The sequence below is a fragment of the Mixophyes fleayi genome, chromosome 10 (genome assembly GCF_038048845.1).
Source record: "Mixophyes fleayi isolate aMixFle1 chromosome 10, aMixFle1.hap1, whole genome shotgun sequence".
Classification (NCBI taxonomy): domain Eukaryota; kingdom Metazoa; phylum Chordata; class Amphibia; order Anura; family Limnodynastidae; genus Mixophyes; species Mixophyes fleayi.
In genome coordinates this window covers 3,040,649-3,061,776 of record NC_134411.1, presented here as the reverse complement: position 1 = coordinate 3,061,776, position 21,128 = coordinate 3,040,649, and the positions used below count along the sequence as shown (strand labels likewise).

The following is a 21,128-nucleotide window of genomic DNA, read 5'->3' as shown; positions in this document are numbered from 1 at the left end:
TTTTTGCCCCCTGATTTCATGCCCAAAACCTTGTTGGGTCAGGCTAATTATTTTGCATCCAGCTCAGGATAGTTAAGAATTCGTACAAATTACCCTGCAAAGAATGCGACCTCACTAATACTGATCATTCTGAAAGCACTTGGGAGAGTTTTGGAGCTTTTCATATACATAATGCCGTGATCACAGCCTTCAGTAGAGTATTTACTGTCCTGAACAATAAATTGCCACTTTCTAAAACACAACCAGAATTCCATTTCATTGATCACATGATCATGAGCCAAGCAAGAGTTGCGATGTGATTGACATACATGCTGACCAATGAAGAATCGCTCCGCCCAGCTGACCGGATTGCCTGGCTGTGTGGTAGCGGGGAATGCGAGCTCCGTAGTTCGGGACGAGTGGGATTTACTCGGTGAGTTTCTGTTTCTAAAACTGTATTGAGAGGTCTATATTATGGATGTCTGTGTAATATCACTTTCAGCCCGTAGCCGCGGTAATCCTGTACGGCGCGCCAAGGGAAATGTCGCAGACATTAAGACGTTTCCGGCGGTGCATGCTGGGAGATAATGTATGGCGTGACGTCAGGAAAAGGCTTCTAGAAGCTATAAATCGAACTCTCCTAGTAAGGTTGTCATAGTAACTGACCCTCCACTTGCTGCTGATAACAATGTGTTTCTTATAACATAACGAGTCAATATAATTGCCATAGGCTTAGTATGTGGGAAGTTGTACTGTGCATATAATTCATCCAGGTACTGCAGTGGTGAAAGACCACTGAGCGTCCTAAGAGCCCCTCCTCTGCTGTCACCTGCCTAATGCCCCACTTCCTACACAGTGTGGGGCAGGCAGAGAAGGGGTTGTTATCTCAGTGCTGCCCTGACACAGCTGCGACAGCACTAAGCAGGGATCACACTGAGCATGCTCACGATCATTTGAATAACTAAAAACAGCCACTCTTCCTCATCCAAAAATAAGGAGAGAAGTGTGTTTAGTTTAAATCACCAGTTTGGCTCATGAAAAATAAAAACTATATGAGTAACAGATGCACAGGAGATATGGCAAACGTACTGTTAGGGAAACCAGTTTGGGAAACACTGGTCTAGACAAACCTAAAATGTTGGCACTCTAAGGGGTATATTTACTAAACTGAGGGTTTGAAAATCTGGACATGTTACCTATAGCAAGCAATCAGATTTTACTTATTTGTTTAGTATATTCTGCAAAATGACATCTAGAATCTGATTGGTTACTAAAGGCAACCTCTCCACTTTTTCAAACCCGCAGTTAATTAAATATGCCCCTAGGTCTTTGTTTGCCCATACGAACATTCAACTGTTTAGAATCATGTCATGTTAGGGGTGTGGGTGTGTCATGCTAGGCTGTGGCCATGTCAAGTTCATCCAAAGTGCTGGCCAAGCCCAAACACCCACCTTGGAGACAGCTATCCAATGCTGTCAATACTCATTCACTGCTGCTGCTCTGCACAGCAAATTGACAGTGGAACATGTCAGTCAACATTACCAGCAGTCCAGTCATACATCCTGCTGATGGAATGGCAGGCAAGTCCTCAAAATCGGGATTGCCCTCCCTATATTAGGATAGTTGGGAGGTATGTTTTGCCTAAAGCTAGCGCTGCCACTGTTCTAAACCCGGAAAGTATGGCCTGGTCTATATATGGCTACAATACAGCTTTGGAGGCATCATCATCATCATCACTATTTATATAGCACCACCAATTCTGCAATGCTGTACAGAGAATATTTATCATGCACATCAGTCCTTGCCCCATTGGAGCTTACAGTCTAAATTCCCTAAAACACACACGTTAATTTTGTCAGCAGCCAATTAACCTACCAGTGTGTTTTTGGAGTGTGGGAGGAAACCCATCCAAACACAGGGAGAACATACAAACTCCACACAAATATGACCATGATCGGTAATCAAACTCATGACCACAGTGCTAACCACTAAGCCACCGTGTTTAGGCAATCCATAAATCCTAAATATCGTATTTGGAATGCTCATTTTAAACAGATCAAATTTATACAAAATACAAAATTAGAACAGGCACTGCAGCTGGATTTTTTTTTTTTTTTTAAAGCCCACAAAGCAGCTGGGCCCTTTTTATAAGGGAAAATCTCAAGGGCCAATTTTGAAACCTGGTACAGTCCCCCTTTTTTTTTTTTTTTTTAACATACATGAGACAAAAAGTTATTTCTGCTATAGTAGAGAGGTTTTATTGATGCCTAATAGTTAAATGAGTTTTGTGCAAATAAAATAAAAATATGGGTAAAAGTGAGACGTAAGTGTACATGAAGTATGCCTGGCGTAAACCAGGAGCACATGTTTGCTGAACAGTACGCATCTTAAGATAGTTGCTGCTTTGTATATGTTGCAATTTATGCTGATTTAATGAATACTAATTGCGTGCAACTGTAACTAACTCTGCACTAGCCCCACAATATTTAAAACGTGCTAGGTTGAGCTTACAATTTAATTTTGTTGTCTTGACCTCAGCGAGATCATGTGATTCACTAGCCAGAAACTTCTGAAAACTCCAATCTTAGCAATTGAGCCCACTAATTCTCTTAAAGTGACCATCAGTACTTTAAAGAGTGCTTGTCAGACTAGCATACTGTGTAACTACTATGATCCAGATTTGTCATTGGCATTGTATGTTTTCTCTTTGTAGTCTTGGGATGTCTCACACTGAGGACCGGCGCTATGTGGAACTTTGTCAGGATTCGATACGTCTGACTGCAGAAAGTGTGGGTCTAGATATCACTGATGAGGTGGCTGCACTGCTGGCTGAAGATGTATGTTACCGGCTCAGGGAAATCACCCAGGTATGTGTGACCATAGGGCTTCAATATTACAATGTTTTCATTCATCCTCAACAAAAATACCATTGTTTCACATTTCTCAAGCATGTCTTTTAAAGGAAAATAGACAGTGATATATATAATCAGTAAGTGGCTGAACCAATGAACAACATAATATAGTGTTACTGTTAGTCTTTTACTGCAGGGTACAGTCTCGGTCGGCATCATACTACCACCTCATAGTATAAGGTGTTCAGTGTACAGTATCATTAATGCTATAAATTATTGAGCCACCTTGTTCAGTTTATCGTGTTTTACACTGTTTTTCAGTTCAGTCTCAGCTCCCATTCCTCTGACACTACCATATCATCATCATCATCATCATCATTTATTTATATAGCGCAACTAATTCCGCAGCGCTGTACAGAGAACTCACTCACATCAGTCCCTGCCCCATTAGAGCTTACAGTCTAAATTCCCTAACATACATACACACACACACACACAGACTAGGGTCAATTTGTTAGCAGCCAATTAACCTACCAGTATGTTTTTTGGAGTGTGGGAGGAAACCGGAGCACCCGGAGGAAACCCACGCAAACACGGGGAGAACATACAAACTCCTCACAGATAAGGCCATGGTCGGGAATTGAACTCATGACCCCAGTGCTGTGAGGCAGAAGTGCTAACCACTACGCCACCGTGCTGCCCCATATCCAGCTGTAGTTGAATTGCAGTTTCCAGCATACGCTGGCAGCTAAGCAGATAAGAAGTATAGTTGAAGAGTAGAACCCCAAGCTTCTTAGGACTGGACCATTTCTGCAGTAGTCATTTTTTCTGAGTACTGGATAAAGTACAGTAGTCTGTAAATTCATATCTTGTGTGAGATAAACCTAGGCCCTGTTTTCACTGCAAATTTTACAACATGCTGCTCTGACAAGTATTGTATAACCTCTGCTTCATGTGGGTGAAATTTACAGTGTGTACATACTTGGTTGAATAGTTGTTATTGCTTGGAGCGGGCATCTGGATCATTGACTTTGTTTGTCATGTGCAGTATGTATATATATATATATATATATATATATATATATATATATATATATAAAATATATATGTTTCCCAGTAACCTCAAAGAAAAGGTTGTGCTTTGAAACTTAGAAGCAATGAAAAGAAAACAAAATTCAAAACAGTTTGCCTCTAAGTTCTGTGTATTTTCTCCTAAATGTATTTCTTTCACCGTAGATCAGTGCACAATCTCTCAGGCACTCACGACGACGAAGACTGACCGTGGAAGACTTTAACCGTGCTTTGCGTTGGAGCAATGTAGAGGTATATGTGATAATGCAACTTTGGAAAATACAGTTAACCACAAGTAATTTGCTGCACTATAGTGCCAACCTTCCTACTTAATGTAGATTTTTTTTTTCCTCCTATGCTAACCCAAATCTTTGCTACATGTTGCAATGTAGCCTGATCTCTGAATTATCAAATCTGTGGTCATGTTGGACAGATATGGCGATTCAGATCGCAACCACCTGTATTTTCCTCTGAATGCACAAACAGATATAGACCAAAGTTGTTTTCTTTTTTGGAGCTATAACGTACCAAATAAATGCCAGTTTTGTTACTGTGGCTATCTTGGCATGTTTCCCTCACACTTCTCTCTATTAGCCGGTATATGGTCATGGATCCCCAGATCCAGTTTCATTCCGCAGTGTTAGAGATGGTGACTGTCACTGCGCTGAGGACCGGGAAATAAATCTGGTGGATCTGGCATTGGCCACAAACATACTGAAGGGGACAGCGGAGACGACTGTGAGAGGTAAGGGAACTTTCTGCTTGCTATAGCAATTTTCATTTTTCAAGCAATATTGGTAATCTGCCTTTCTTGTCTTCAGTTCATGTCTCTTATCTGGATGGTAAAGGAAATCTGGAGCCACAAGGAACAGGCAAGTTTTCATCTGTATCATTATAGACATCCCTCCTCTGGTCAATATTTCCACAAGGTAATTCTTAATTCCCCCTTCCTCCAGTTCCTGCAGCAGTCTCTCTACTGACAGATGACCTACTGAAGTATTATCAACGTGTGACCAGAGCTGTGCTGGGGGATGATTTGCATCTTATGAAGGTAATCATATGGGATGTAGAACTACAGAAAAAGAGGAAAAAACCATTGATACTGGCGCCCTGACAAAATAAATATTATAACTTCTCTTGTATAGCCAAAGAGTCAAACAGCTTCAATATACAAGATAGCTGCAAACCACCTGAGAGAGAAACAACACAAAAACCCAAATTAGGGCTAAAAACCTATATGACTAACTGATAATGGAATAGTGACTATTCATTACATGCCAAATAATATAAAACTCACGAATCACCATGAAATATATTTATTGATCATATTAAAAAATACAGGTAGGTTAGTATAATAATAAATGCCTACATGTATAAAAAAAATAGGTGCTAGTAGACCTAATCTATTGCCAACCAAAACACAATAACAAGCATATATGTGTACACAATCTATTGGAAATGCACAATTCATGAGTAGCTATAATAGCACAGTGCACTGTGACTACAAAGCCATAAAATAGATACAATCCCCTCTTATTGCTACAATATAAAGTTCATACCAGACAGCTGTCAAAAATAGTAGCAAGAGAAATTGGCCAATTATTGATGGGTAGTTAGAACTCCACCCATGTAAACAGTGATGAATGCAATCATAAATGTCCAAAAAAAGATCTTGTGGTATAGATGTTATGAACTTCAAATTATTATGTTCATGGCTGCTTATTATAAAATCTCAGCGATCAATCCTGATTCTCCATGGGCAAAAAAACCACAATTCTGATAAAAGTAAATACGAAATCAAACACAGTGCAGTGGTCTCTGGTAAAATTTTACCTCCATGAAATATGCACAAGTACTCACTGATAATGCTCGACCATCATACCCAGCAATACCGTTCAACCCTGTATCCTAAGTGGCTTAGCACTCCTTAACTGCAGAATAAAATATATAGCGGGTGCACATGTAGCTCACATTAGCGAGGATGACCAGACGCTGCTGCAGTCAGATTACACAGGACGTCAGCAGTGAAATTATACGTTTGAGTTTATAGCACTGGAGCGATGAGGCCAGCTCTCTAAGTCAGTGAGCCGGCAATTTGGGCAGCTCTCTTGCAATCACCGGGGGGGTAGTTTTGAATTGAGGACTGCAATGATCAGCAGATATTAGTAATCCACACAGCCTGAAACAGCTTGAAATAGCGTGATTGGATAAAAGGTCCCAATACTAATCATCCATGAACCTCTTAACGCGTTTCATTACAATGTAACTTCATCAGAGGGAAAGTAAAATGAAATTACTCCATACTGGTCTGAGTCTTATATACACATAAATCCTTCATCAATCAATCAATCAATCAATCAATTGACGTGATACTACAGCTGGTGATTCGTGAGCAGGTAAAAAGTAAGAACACAAGTGAATCCTGCTCAAAAGGAGTGCAGTTACACATATAGCACAACAATAAAACACATTCAAATGTAATCAAGGTTGATACTGGTAGAATGTATAATTGATGCAATGGAAAATCGAAGTAAAAAACAAATAATAAAATAAAAAGGAGTCAATGGCAATCTTCTATGGAGTCCTAACTAGTAGTACGGCTCCCATTATTTAATTATTACTCCATAAGTAAATATGAAAAATGATAAATAAAATAAAAATATATACCATGAACGGAATACAGAAAACTAAAAATAAATGTTCAGGAAAAAGTCTCTAGATGCCTATTAAAGTAATATTCAACAGAACACCACATGTTATTCTATATTCTATCCCAAGGAATCAATTATAAAAAAGAAACTAGAAACTTGATAACTGCAAATGTGATATACACATAAAGATACTGCATGAAAGCCATCGATAAATGGTCTATAGAATAATATTCAATTCCATAGCTTCATTAAGAACATCAGGATTGATGGAATTCAATGTATGCATCCATACTATTTCCTGTTTACACAGTTTATTTTATCTATCTCTTCCTCTGTGATTTTCACATGTTCCATAAACAGACATGCAGGAGGGATCTCCATTATGGACAGATGAAAAGTGACAAGAAACACTGTGATTAGGATATTTATTCAAGATATTACGTCTATGTTCAACTATTCTTCTTTTGAGAGGTCTTGTGGTCCTCCCAATATATTGCAAATTACAGCTACACTGTAGCAAGTAAATTACAAATTATGTATTACAATTAATGTAACATATTACATTACATTTTCTCTGTGTACTGATAGACTACTTCTTTAGCTCCATGTTGAACATATTTACAGGTAATGCAATTAGTTTTGGCACATCTGTAAACACCGCTAAGCGGTTCCGGTAGCCAGTTAGAGCCAGAGTGAATCCGATCACGTCTTAGTTTTAAAAAAACTAGGGGCCAATAAATTCTTGAGATTAAAATTTTAAAAAAAAATGATTTTAGGTTTCTCTGGGATAAGGGTTTATAAGATAGTGTACTGTTGCAGAATTGGAGAATAACTTCCAATAATCTTCTTAATTTTATGAGATGCATTACTGAATTTATTAATAAAGGTCATATCCGTAAACTGTTTAAATTCTTATCAGATTTACCTGTCAACAAATTGTTTCTATATAGTTTTTTACTACACTTAGCGCTGCAAATAATATGGGATGTAGTTGAAATGTTGACAGTCAAAATGTGTACACCATAATGTCGACATTTATAATATCTGCATGTTCATAATGTTGACATGTAAAATGTGGACAGGGTTGTAAAGTCAACATTCAAAACGTTGACATAAGTAAATAGGAGTGCATGTGGCTGCCTGGACATGCTGGTACTTGGGTAACCACAAGTGCCTGGCAGCATGTCCTGTGCACCAAGGAAAAATGTAAATAAAACACAGACACGAGTGTAAAAGAGACTTTTATTTGAAACAAGAACACCCCTACACTACCCTCATTGACCCTCTTTATTGCTCACCTAGATCCAGGGTCTTCATCTGCAATAAATCCAAGGATGCTTGGCACAAGAAAAAGAACCCTCATACGCCACGCAATACTAGCTGCTAAGAGCCCCTGGTGTAAATGAGCTCTTACGGCGGATAATGTGTGTGTGTGATTTCCCACGACTTGAACTCAAGCTGGCACTTATTTCCCCAAGTGCCAGCATGCCCAGTTAATGGCAGCCTGGGCATGCTCAGACCTGTAGTGCACCAGGGACAAAATGGATTTCTACAATTAAATAATGAATATTACCCTACACCCAACACCCCAAGGGTGTGGGAAGTTCTCTACTGCTATCAGAATGGGACAGGTTAAACCGATTAGGCATATTTTTATGCAGACCCCATCTCCCTATTTCCAGGGGCTGGTTTAGCATTATGGCAGGCGGGACCCCACACTGCGGATTTCCCTGCTATAGTGCCACCAGACCAGATTAGCAAAGCATAGTGATGGTAATAGTAAAATTAGGAGGGACCCCACATTTTTTGTCCTCCCGGTTTTGCTACTACTGGATTGGGCTGACAGCGCTACAGGTTGGTTAAGCTGTTGGGGGGGGGGGGGGGATTCTCGATTTTGGGGTTTGTTTGTTTTTTCATGTATTGCTGTTTTAATTTGTTTACATCTAAAATGTCAGCATTTCAACAATGTACATATTTTACATGTCAACGTTATTAACTTGTAGACATGGGGTATATTTACTAAACTGCGGCTTTGAAAATGTGGAGATGTTGCCTATAGCAACCAAATTTTAGTTATCATTTATTTAATACATCATTCTACAAAATGATAGCTAGAGTCTGATTGGTTGCTATAGGCAACATCTCCACTATTTCAAACCCGCCATTTAGTAAATACACCCCTATGACTGTCAACTTGATTGTCGAGTTTTTATACCCAACCCAGTGTTATCACTACTTCTGCTAACACACAGTGGAAGCAGCTTTGTTGTGGGATGAAGTAATATTGATAAGATTGCAGCTCATCAGTGGCTTCATTGCCAGTGCTGGGTACACGTTAATCTCTTCTGATCCCTGCACTATCTTGTTTCAATTGGTTAGTTATCATGGTTTCTTTTCTCACACAATCACATTCAGGTGGCTCTTCAAGATTTACAGACCAATTCAAAGGTCGCTGCTCTGCTACCATATTTTGTGTATGTGGTCAGTGGGGTGAGTATATAATTATCATCATGTACTAATAATCTTGTGTTTATATACATAGCAGACATCTAGATCAAGATGGGTTTCATAGCGTGCTATGGCTAATATACTATCCTACATCCTATTATTATTATTACTATTCGTAGTTGGGGCAGCATGGTGGTGTAGTGGTTAGCACTTCTGCCTTACAGCATGAGTTCAATTCCCGACCATGGCCTTATATGTGAGGAGTTTGTATGTCCCCCCCATGTTTGCGTGGGTTACTTCTGGGTGGTCCGGTTTCCTCCCAAACTCCAAAAACATACAAGTAGGTTAATTGGCTGCTAACAAAATTGACCCTAGTCTGTGTGTGGGTGTTTGGGAATTTAGACTGTAAGCCCCAATGGGGCAGGGACAAATGTGAGTGAGTTTTCTGTACAGTGCTGCGGAATTAGTGGCGCTATATAAATAAATGGTGATGACGATAGGGCTAGTATTTTCTGTTATTTTATATGGTGACATTAAGAGATGTCCCTGCTCATGAGAGTTTACAGTTTGAAGGAATACAGGGATTAAGCAGGGATTATGAGATCACCCTTGTCAGTATTGGAGCAGTCATAAGGCTGGACTCTGTCAACTAAGGACAGAGAAGAAGCAGCCTTTTGAACTATGAGGATCAGCTATCGATTTTGTTTGTCCCACTTTGTGCTTGATAGAGCATGGAAAAGAGTTCCAGGATTGGGAACATTTGAAGGTCTTTTATTTATGTATCAGAACCAATATTCGGAAATATTTGATCAACACGCAGTAGATCTTTTTTATACGTGTCCCCTATGGCAATTTCTGTGGGGCGTAATGACACACTAGCAGTGCTTCTCGCTGAAGGCTTGCTCAACTGGGAAGACAGGCAAAATTGGTGGGGGGGGTGTATTTGTCCTTTTGATCAGTCTGTTATACCCCACTCCAGTAAAGAAAAAAATAAAGGCTTCCTAGGTGTTAGTAAAGACATGTTGCTTTTGTACAGTATACACGTTTCTCATGTATCCTAGCCAAACGTATTAAGATTAGTTACAGGACCTTTGGTTTTGATAAATATCCTGTGTTGGAAAACATGAAGGGTTATACCACTCTCGTAAACCGTTCAGTTGTTTTCTTAAGGAATACATTACAGTAAGCACAATCAAGCATAAAGTGTTTGTATATGTTACCCTCCCTTTCTATGTGTTAAAGTCCCCTCTTTTGTTTTATTGTTGCTCACAATTGTTTTCCCTTCTATATCTCAGGTTAAGTCAGTCAGTCACGATCTGGAGCAGCTGAGCCGCTTGTTGCAGTTGGTGCGCTCTTTGTTGTGGAATCCCTTTCTGTATTTGGGTAGTTACGGATGCAGTCTCATGCAGAGTGTATTGTACTGTGTAACAGAGCCACTTGCCGCCTCCATAAATCCTCTCAATGACCACTGGACTTTGCGAGACTACGGAGCAGGATTACTGAGTTGTATATGGTGAGAGCACTAAATACCCAGCCAGCCATCTGATGGTGTATAAAGACAGTTTATAAAGTCATTCTTCTGGCTCAAACTCCTTTTTCATCGTTATTTAATATTTCAAAAGTCAGTTAAAGCTATGCATGTGACTCAGAAAATGATTTGGCTTTAATTCCTTTTGGCAGCTGTGTTTAAAGTAAAAAAAAAAAAAAATCTATAGAATACCAAACCAAAAAACATTACAAAAAACAAACAAACCTTGAAAACACAAAATGTAATTTATTGTTTCCATCATTAACCATGCTGTCTCAACATTGAAAGGGCCCTGAAAGTGGATAGAATGTCTTTGTCATTTATTTACCTCCATTACCTAACCCCCTCCACCCCTACAATCTATCCCATTATCATGCTTTTTGGAGCTCGCCTGTACAATATGTCAGACAGTGGTGTATGCTACACGCTAAAATATAAAGCTGCTGAAAGGTGGAAACCGGACTGCTGTCAATGGATTGTAGTGTTGTAAATGGGCCTGGCAATATGGATAGATAAATATGGTATCCAGTATTTCCATGTGGTGTCCATTTGTTGGAGATAAGCGTATCAATTTCTATACACTTGACTCAGCAAAATGATTACTATAAGGGGGACTTAAGTTTCAAGCCACGAGTGCGGTAATTGCACTCGTGGCAGGACTTGTATCTCACATTGATAGGATAAAGTAGTATGTTTGGTGGTAATAAGCTCATTGCGGTAGTTTTTAAATAAAAATACAAGGAGGGTGTCTTTCTGTACACGTTTTACGTATCACAACATAAATCGAGTATTTATGTATGCAAAGGAAATAAATTATATCATTCTATTTCTCTTCTCCAGGACCCACCGGGATTTGGCTGGGTCACTGTATCCACAGGTTTTGCAATCCCTGCAGAAAGTTTTGGGAGATCCTGTACGCCCACTTTGCTCCCATTATGGAGCTGTAGTTGGTCTCCATGCCCTAGGTTGGAAGGTGAGTATTTAAGACAAGGGGTTATGTTTTCACACTATAAGGGAGTCATGAAGAATGGTAAATAAGCTAATAAGTCTGAGACCAAGCTTAGCTCACACAGACCCCTTATTTCTCTCTCTCATTCAGGCAGTGGAGCAGGTGTTGTATCCTTTGCTCCCAACATATTGGGCTGGGCTGCAGACAGTGCTTGACGATCATTCCATGTCTAATGCGCAGGTTAAGGCTGATGGCCACAAGGTGTATGGTGCCATCCTGGTAAGTAGAGGAAACATGGTGACAAGATGAATAATTTACATATTTTGAAATCACAATAGTCTGAGAGAAGAGTGAGAGAATGTGATTTTAATGAGTGAAGATTGTTTAAAACAATATTTGCACAATGAAGTATATATTATTGGTATGAAAAGCTTAAGCTGTTTTTCTACCCCCCCTCCTTTAGGTGGCTGTGGAACGTCTTCTCAAAATGAAAGCCCGTTGTTGTGAGCCAGATGCAAACACTTTGCCCCATCAATTATGTTCCTCCTTATCTTCTACCCCTACGGTGTCTTTACTGGAGATGTACAGTGAGCTATATTGTTTCTTTGGAGACAGTTTAGCTGTCCGTTTTGGGACTGGAGGAACACCATCACAACCCGGAATTGTTCCTAGAGGCCCACAGGAACCAAAGAAGGAAGGTCCTGTGGATGGGGCACGGAAAATGCCCCAGCTGACAGCCCATGGTGAGGAAGAGGTGACGAGTGCAGGCAGACTACCCCAACGCCCTCCACAGATTACTCTTGCATCTTCATCGCGCCCTCGTGGGGCTGCACGGCAGGGACATAGGGTGCAGGGAGTAAGGGAAGCATTCCAAAGAAGTAGACTTACTCCACGTGGTACCCCTCGCTTTACCTTCCTCATTGGAGGGAGACAAGCTGGTCGGGGGGGAGGAGGACGGAAGTTTCAGAGTGTCTTCCAACAACACACTGGACCTGGAGCCACAGCCAGCCGCTATGCCCAAAAGCTGCCTATGATAGGGAGGGTGGCAAAGGCTGGACGCAGAGGTGCCCAGGCAGAGTTGTCACTTTATTTGCCTTTGTGACACCTTTATCTTATTTTTATTTTTTTAAATAAGAAAAAGACATTTGTTGTGTAAATTAAAAGGGACTTTTTTTTGTAAAACACTATCTCAGAATAATAATTGTGAGAATGCTATCACAGTTAGTGTATGTAGGTGTACACTGAGGAGTAGTGTGTATAAGTAAACCAATAGTGACATACACTATTACCACTTCTGTAACTGACTACTGCTGCCACTATATCGCTCTCTAAAATTTATATATATATTTATTTTAATCTATCCTAAAGTGATAAACAGTTTGTTGATTATCACATTTCTTAACTGAGTATTTCATACAGACAAGCGAATAAAGATTGGAGGAGGGAGCTAATAGTTGTGTTACCATTGTATTCAAATATTCATTCAATAAATCATACACACTACAATAATGTGATACTTACACAGCACATGGAAGTATAACAATATTTAATGATGCATTGTACATATATACATGAGACTTGCGTAAAAAGGATGTCACAGTTTACGATATGCTCCTACAGTGACATCAAACAACTTGCCATTGAAAACATGTCCTTGCTTGTCCATCAGGAAGTACAGAGGTTGACCTTTAACCTTAAGTGGTATCATGGCAGGAACCTGAGAGCGGTGAGCCATGCAAGAAATGTGCCTCAAAGGGATGGTGAAAGATGAGCCAATGCCAAATATGCCTGCTGTTGCAATAGTTACCCTCTCTCCTCCTGCTTTCAGTGTCACAGCACTGACAGAACGGCGGGAGAACAGCAATCCAGCGACCATGATGAGGGAACCTAGTGAGACAGAACAGACACATTAATTGCATTGTACAAAAGGCATCATTTTTTTTTTTTTTTTATAGTATGAATCACTCGGGGTAAGTAAACCATATTCAAAATTCTGAATATGTTAAGCCTAAATTGAAATACATCCCAAAAATAAGCTCTTAAACTGGTGACATTTATGAAAAATGCTGCAGGTTTTGCTGAACAGATTTTGATTTTTGATCTTTACTAGACAAATTACAGAATGTATTTTTATTTATTTTTTTCAAACTGCACTAGTTTTTATAGAGGTCTCCATAATGTGAGGAGACTTGTCGTCCATCACTAAATATAAAATTGTGCCAGTGCTGTGTTGCAAACGCCAAACGGGGGAATTCAATTCCCCTCCGAAGTACCGCTGCTCTAAAACTATTACTGTTATTACGGTAGTTTTAGCCCGGCTTTCAGGGAGCTGCGAGCAAAAAGCCGGCATTAGAACTACCGTAATACCCCTCTAACTAGGAAGAGAGCATTGTGGTAGCGGGATCGTTGTATAGTCACCATCTTTCATTCCTCATCATTGTGATAAGAAATGAAAATGATCATGTACCAAAACACAGTGGGCATATTCAATTAGCTTTCCGGTCCGCGGGATCGCGCCGGAACAGCCGCAAAACGTAATCCACATTACCGCAATAACGTGGATTTTAATTCGCAGCCCAAAGGGTTGCGAACGAAAATCTGCGTTGTTGCGGTACCGTATTACCGGCAATAACGCACACTTTTGTTACCGCGGACCGGAACCCTAATTGAATATGCCCCAGTGATTGTTAAAAATGCCCCTATGTGCTTAACACTGACAGCTCACTGGAAACTTTACTGAGACGGGGTCCAACATTATGGTGTGACCCCATTAAATTAGTTTTCTACATTTTGGTTATCTCTAAAACTTGCTGCATAAAACCCTCAATGAACCTCTTAAGAGGTACTTGTGCCGAGAGTCATATACCGAACGTACCTACAGATAAACAACTTATTGTGAATATTGTCCTCCACACAGGAGAGCCCATGTTCCTTCCTTTTACTTCCTTATCTTGACCCGAGTTACTCTGGCTGATGTCCCGCAAGGAGGTAAAGCCGAAGTGGGCCATGTAGGCCCAGAACCCGGTCTGGGCCACGCAGAACAGCCCCAGCAGCCGGAAAAACCGCGGTCTCTGGTGCTGAAACAGGAGCACATCTCGGGGCACCGGCTCTGGCCGGAAATAGCGGATCAGAAGAGTATTTCCCGGTCTTCTCTGGGTCCAGGCCCGCACGTCTCCTAGCAACCGGAGCAGACGCATGCTGCTGACCGTGACCCCTAGGCAGTGACCCCGGGGCGCGGGGTAGTGACGTCACCAGTGGGAGGAGCTCAGTGTGCGCCTGGTCAGAGGATGGTGGCTGTAGCTGTGCACGTTGTGCTCATGTAGAGAGGTCGTCTTTATACGCAGCAGTACTGACACTGCCGGAACCGTCTCTACAATGGCTGATAACAGACACTAAATGATGCACAGCAAGTTTATGGCATAGGATCTTTTACGTAGACATATTTGAATGTTATTAGTAACTATTATATTTTAAATACAATGGCCCTTTAACGTTAAAATAAATGATTATTCTTTATACAGCACAAGATATGTACAGATAATTTATTTATTAAAATGGATCTCTGCATTAGCAATGAGCTAGTATGGGGGGGCATGGGGCCTGTAATTGGGCAGTCTCTGAAGAAGTTAAATAAAATTAATTTTACTGTTTATAGTACCTGTTTAGAAGCAGCTTTGTCATGGGCTATGCTACATATCTGGTGGCAGTGCCCATTAGTTATGGGCGAAAATGAGGAAGGCACTTTGAATACTAGTGCATTAATAGCTAGAAAAAAACCTCACTCTCACATGGTGACCATTTGAAATTAAGGAGAAATGCACCACCCCTGTAACCCAAGAGCAAACAAGCTCTGAGGACCCTTTATGCAACAGTCTATGTATGAGATTGCTTGTTTCTTTATGGGGAGAAGAGTATTTGCTTGTTTCCTTACAGGAAGAAGAGTGTTTCCCCATTAGGGGATAATGACTTAGTGCAGACCATCTGTTTGAGCACTAAACTACAGTAGGGGTGGGCAAACCTGTCCTCAAGGGCCATATCCAGTTCATGTTTTTAGGATTTCTTTAATCATGTACAGCTGAGTTAATCTATTTGGCTGGGTCAGTAATTATCCCACCTGTTCCTACAGACAGAAATCCTAAAAACATGAACTGGATATGGCCCTTGAGGACAGGTTTGCCCACATATGTCATATTGTAACTGATTTTAGATTATTTTTCCTGTACCTTGGCATGGCAGCAGACTCCAAAGGTTTAACTCTGCACCAGCAATTAAATAATTCTTCTGTACTCCGCTGTGCGCACAGGATTGTTCAACTTCTCTCCAACTGAAACTACCATTTAAAGAAATGTAGGAAAACCAGACCTGTTAAGAGTGCTGATTGAAACGTGGGCTGAATCTGTATGGTTTTGTTTTCAGCCCAGTCGAGACTATCCAATCTATATCCATCAGAGCAGAATTCCAGGATGTGTGAAAGCTATTGTGGGCAGCACAGTGGCTTAGTGCTTAGGGCACTTCTGCCTCACAGTGCTGGGGTCATGAGTTCAATTCCCGGCCATGGCCTTATCTGTGTGGAGTTTGTATGTTCTCCCTGTTTTTGCATGGGTTTCCTCCCACACTCCATAAACGTACTGTTAGGTTAATTGGCTGCTATCAAAACAGTCAGTCAGTCAGTCAGTCAGTCAGTCAGTCAGTCACGGGATTTAGACTGTAAGCTCCAATGGAGCAGGGACTGATGTGAATGAGTTCTCTGTACAGCGCTGCGGAATCAGTGGCGCTATATAAATGGTGATTGATTATTATAATATCAAGATGTAGAATTTGCACCCTATACTAATGCTGGCCAGAAATGCCAGTCACTGATGACTACTTTATTGTCAACTAATGATGCTACAGTTTCTTTTTACACCAGCAGCTACAATTGGTATTCTGCTACCTTATGTACCAAGTGTTCCTCACACCTCTGAGATTGTAAGCTCATTTCCGCAAAGCCATCTTTACCTTCCATTTCATGTCATTATAGATCATTTGTTTGTGCTGTGTAATATGTCAGCACTTTAAATAAAAAATAACAAGCAGAGTGTGGTGATTGGCAATGTGAATAAAATTGTGAAGATTAAATAAAAAAAAGTCAAACAAATCATCGGGAGGGACAAAATGGTGAAATGAATGGGTATTTGTCAATTATAGAAGCGTAATTGGAAAAAAAAAAAAAAAAAAAAGATGGACTTCACTCCCCAAACTTATAGTAGGGGATTCTGTTATCAGGGATCTGTTTCAGAACCGAATCCCCCGTTCTCGCCCTCTCCAACTTTACACGATTGCCCAAGTACCTTTATAGGCTCAGGGTATTAATTAAAATATTTTGTGTAGCATCTGCTTTTAATGACATTAGGAGAAAAGTAGATGAAAATATTTTGAGGATAGTGAAGTGTGCTGGATGTGTGAAGGGAGGGATAAAGGGTTGGGGTGTACTCTAGTTAACAGGTAAGCAAACACCTTTACTTCTCTCAAATCTCTTTAATGCTGTTTTATGTAACTTTACATCCGTCCACCCACTTGCTCGCCACTATTCCCAATTTCTATACGTAATGATCACACAGATCAGTCACTGATTCTGCAAATTATCTGCTGTGCTTGCTGCGAGTATAAATTTGACCACCTCATGGCCTTCACCTGTGGATGAGGTCACAATGCCAATTACCAGCGGCACAATAGGTTCACTTCCTCCCTCAAATCCTTACACATTCATGAAGTGGTATAGGGAGGGGGGATTTAATGGATCATCATCACCATTTATTTATATAGCGCCACTAATTCCGCAGCGCGGTACAGAGAACTCATTCAACATCAGTCCCTGCCCCATTGGGGCTTACAGTCTAAATTCCCTAACACACACAGAGACAAACTAGGGTTAATTTGTTAGCAGCCAATTAACCTACCAGTATGTTTTTGGAGTGTAGGAGGAAACCACAGCACCCGGAGGAAACCCACGCAAACACAGGGAGAACATACAAACTCCTCACAGATAAGGCCATGGTCGGGAATTGAACTCCTGACCCCAGTGCTGCAAGGCAGAAGTGCTAACTTGTCTGTGAGCCAGAAAGAGTGTTAACCATCTGATGTCTACAGGTAAGTATGATAAATGTTACTCTATCCAATCCCCTCACCTCATTAGTAGAGAAAACAAAAGGGAAAGTAGACCCGAAAAAATAAGAAATTTGTCAACAACCTCCAGCAAATTGTCAAGTGAATCATTTGATTCTGCCAAAAGAGCAGCACATTATCTGCATATAGGGCAGTAGTATAAATAGTGTCACCTGCTGGAATACCACAAATGCTTGGATGTGATCTAATAAGACAAGCCAGTTCAGTAGCCAGAGTGAATAATGGTGTTGACAACGGACACGCTTCCCTAGTACTCCTCCGCCCCCAGTTTTAAGGGTTTAGTAACATATCTGTTAACACATCGTATTGCAGCCAGTGAGCCAAGTATAACAAGCTAACCCACTGAATAATTTAGACCCCGTTCCAGAACCCTTCATAACTTCCTGCAGATTTCACCATCCCACTAAAGCTGGGTACACTACAGAAATTTCGACCAACTTTTTATGCCGAGCGATTTTACATGCGATCGATGTTCCGATCGCTCGGTCCATGGACTGCATACACACGAGCCTTGTTTAGGACGATAAAGGGAAGAGCGGACGTCCCTTTAGCGACTTTTTACACCCATGTTGTCGTGAGCAATGACTGTAATTTCGTACTCACTGTTGTGGATCGGTCGGAAGTTTATACACACTACACAGTGGAAACGAGATTGGAACGAAAATATTAAATGGTACGACCAACCAAATGAGGCGATAATCGTCCATTTGGGCAGACTTTCGACCATCGTGTCACTGCACACACTGACCCGACTTTTGAAAAAACGGTCGTATGTCGGCTGTTTGAGCCGATTATTGGATGAAAACAGTGTAGTGTGCACCCAGCTTAAGTCAAAGGCCTTGGCTGCAGAGAGAGACAGCACCCCTCATCCTTGTTGTGCAACATCTATAAATCTGTATATAGGCAAGGGTGGATTGGGATCGTAAAGTGGTCCAGGAAAAAAAGTATGAAAGTGGCCTTATGTAGGCAGGCCACAGTATATGTGTGTGCGTGTCTGTTTCTGCAAGTGTGCCAAGTGTATGTATGCCCATTGTCTGTACTCTATGTGTGTGTCCTGTTTTTGTCGCTTCCCTACTTGTGGATGCTGGTTTCTTTACATCAGTTGCTGCTTGTCTGGATCCTGAAATGCTGAAGACCCTATTTTGAAAAAATAAAATAAAAAATGGGTACATGAAATTTAGAAAACGCCAAATCAGTAGCACCAAGGTTTAATAATTAGGTCTCCCTCTAGCCCCAACATTAAAATAATATTCATATTTGATAAATAGATCTATTTACTCCAAACAGCCCTAACATTACATTAATAGCATATAATTAATAAATAGCCCTCCTCCCCAAACTCAACACCACATTCAATAGCATCCAAACTACTGCAGCATTACAGTTATGGTCCCGCCGCCACATCTTAAAATAATAGGCCCCACCAATAAAAGTGTCCCACCATCATTCCACAAATAAAATAACACCCATTAATTAGCTCCCACCTAAACACCACCATTAATTTCATAGCCTACCTCCCACCCACATTATATTAAGACATCCCCTTCCATTCCCCCTCTCCCCATCACACCTTGTTACATCCAGTGTGTGAGAGATGCAGACAGCCTCTCTCGTCGCTCGGGTCGGGGCGTTAGAAGAGAAAGGATGCCACACAAGAAACAGAGGGGGGTTTGAGAACAGAAAGGATGCCACACAGAAAACAGAGGGGGGTGAGAACAGAAAGGATGCCACACAGAAAACAGGGGACTTACTATGACATAAAATAAGCCACAAACCATGAGGTTATAGAGCTCCAAGCTGACTTTTAATATACTTGTATATTGCAGTTAATATGCTCTTATATATAATCCATAATTATTCCTAATAAATATTTATATAAACTCAGTTTATACAAATATAATTTAGTGGCATTAATATGTTCACTCTGTGGCATAATATGATTTGTGGGCTCTATGGTGGCTTAATATCAATTGGGGGCATGTACTCAGGAATGAGGGAAGGGGGAGAGTGTTAATATAATGTGGGAGTTAGGCTATTGATTTAATGGTGGCGTTTGGGTGGGGGCTAATTATTTAATTGGTGCTATTTTATTTGTGGGGTGAAGTGGGGTCATTTAATTTAATATTGGGGTCTAACAATTTAAAAAGGGTTGATTGGACCTTTAATTTAATGCTGGGGGTGGTTTGGGGTTATTAATTGAAAGTGGGGCTGTTTGGGGAAAAAAATAACATCTATTTATTAAATGTGAATTTAAATTATTTATTGGCAGTGATGGTTGCAGGAAATAGGTATATTTATTAAACATAAATTCTATTTAAATTTATTGCTGGGATTGTTTGGAGGAAGGGAAATAGGTTTATTTATCAGCAGCAGCTATTTATATAGCAACTATTAAACGTGAATACTAGTGTTTTAATGTTGGGGCTGGAGGGAGGCCTAGTTATAAAACATGTGTTGCATTGATTAAACACTAAGGACTAGATTTACTAAACTGCAGGTTTGAAAAAGTGGGGATGTTGCCTATAGCAACCAATCAGATTCTAGCTTTTATTTAGTACTTTCCACAAAATGAGAGCTAGAATCTGATTCGTTGCTATAGGCAACATCCCCACGTTTTCAAACCCGCAGCTTAGTAAATCTAATCCTAAGGCTGGTTGGAGTTTTCCAAATAGGGCCTCCAACATTCCAGGATCCAGACAAGCAGCAACTAAAGACACTAACAGCCACAGGTGGTGAAAGTAACAAGAACAGGTAGGAGAGACCAGGACAGTCTGCCAACTGTCCTGAATCTGGTAGTGAAGTCCTGAATTAGGGCGATTGTCTTGTTAGTGACATTTGGTCCGATTACAAGGACAGCTGGGAGGTATGTCCAGCTTCAAGCTGAACTGCTTGTGAAGGCAGAGCTTCGTGCAACTAAAAGTAGTGCACACAGTATTGCCTGTGTGTTTGTCTAACATTTGTCTAAAATAATAACATTGTTACATAATGGGGACCCCTGCTGTCTTGAATAATGGTGTAAGAGACCACTTGTGTGGATTAGCGATTAAATTAACTTGTACCATTTAGCTTAAATCAGGAGGTGGAACCATTTTCTTTTAAGTAATTGATTTTCCCTCCCTCAGCATTAATGTTAATATCGGACTGCATCTGATTAGTACGGATTTGAATAGTTTACTGAGGTTTAACAGAAAGGAATAACACTGCATGCTTCTAATAACAGAAACGTTGCTATGGCAACAAAATCTGACAAAGGGGTGGGTCAGTCCCGAATTGCGTTGGTTACAGTCGGCAAGGAAATATTCTGACATCACAGCCTCAGCAACCCTTATACTACAGGGAGGATACGGACAGCTCGATTTCCATCAGCTATAATATTCAGTTAATTTAATCAACCTCTGTGGAATTGCTGCTGGTAGTTTGCATGTATATTTGTATACATTTAACAGAATTTTTCCAAAGGGATTTTCTTTTGGGTTTGTAAGCAC

At 40.5% G+C, this 21,128-nt stretch overlaps 2 protein-coding genes across 5 annotated transcripts; one reads left to right on the top strand and one right to left on the bottom strand.

The window, feature by feature from the left end:
* The first annotated feature begins 315 nt into the window (after window positions 1–315).
* On the top strand, window positions 316–12,929 carry TAF6L (TATA-box binding protein associated factor 6 like). 3 transcript variants are annotated; one of them, XM_075187628.1, is made up of 11 exons: window positions 316–412; window positions 2,693–2,846; window positions 4,068–4,154; window positions 4,497–4,647; window positions 4,724–4,774; window positions 4,859–4,953; window positions 8,969–9,043; window positions 10,297–10,514; window positions 11,370–11,502; window positions 11,629–11,757; window positions 11,942–12,929. In XM_075187628.1, the coding sequence occupies exons 2-11, from the start codon at window positions 2,700–2,702 to the stop codon at window positions 12,578–12,580; spliced, it is 1,725 nt and encodes a 574-aa protein (XP_075043729.1). In that variant the 5' UTR covers window positions 316–412; window positions 2,693–2,699; the 3' UTR covers window positions 12,581–12,929. The 3 variants fall into 3 exon arrangements, with proteins under 3 accessions (XP_075043729.1, XP_075043728.1, XP_075043730.1); XM_075187627.1 differs by lacking the exon at window positions 316–412 and adding an exon at window positions 565–627; XM_075187629.1 differs by lacking the exon at window positions 316–412 and adding an exon at window positions 602–622.
* TMEM223 (transmembrane protein 223) lies at window positions 11,638–14,812 on the bottom strand. 2 transcript variants are annotated; one of them, XM_075187631.1, is made up of 3 exons: window positions 14,354–14,812; window positions 13,117–13,365; window positions 11,638–11,754 (listed from the first exon to the last, which is right to left on the bottom strand). In XM_075187631.1, exons 1-3 carry the CDS (start codon window positions 14,673–14,675, stop codon window positions 11,720–11,722), a joined length of 606 nt encoding a protein of 201 aa, XP_075043732.1. In that variant the 5' UTR covers window positions 14,676–14,812; the 3' UTR covers window positions 11,638–11,719. The 2 variants fall into 2 exon arrangements, with proteins under 2 accessions (XP_075043732.1, XP_075043731.1); XM_075187630.1 differs by lacking the exon at window positions 11,638–11,754 and having other exon boundaries at window positions 13,010–13,365; window positions 14,354–14,807.
* Window positions 14,813–21,128: the final 6,316 nt, after the last annotated feature.

Bases quoted from the DNA above. Each gene is read 5' to 3' on its own strand.
- TMEM223 (XM_075187630.1), bottom strand. From the start codon at position 14,675: ATGCGTCTGCTCCGGTTGCTAGGAGACGTGCGGGCCTGGACCCAGAGA. The intron at 13,366-14,353 runs GTACGTTCGGTA...CTGTCTCACTAG, and splicing joins AATAAGTTGTTTATCTGTAG to GTTCCCTCATCATGGTCGCT.
- TAF6L (XM_075187628.1), top strand. From the start codon at position 2,700: ATGTCTCACACTGAGGACCGGCGCTATGTGGAACTTTGTCAGGATTCG. The intron at 2,847-4,067 runs GTATGTGTGACC...CTTTCACCGTAG, and splicing joins GGCTCAGGGAAATCACCCAG to ATCAGTGCACAATCTCTCAG. The intron at 11,503-11,628 runs GTGAGTATTTAA...TCTCTCATTCAG, and splicing joins TCCATGCCCTAGGTTGGAAG to GCAGTGGAGCAGGTGTTGTA.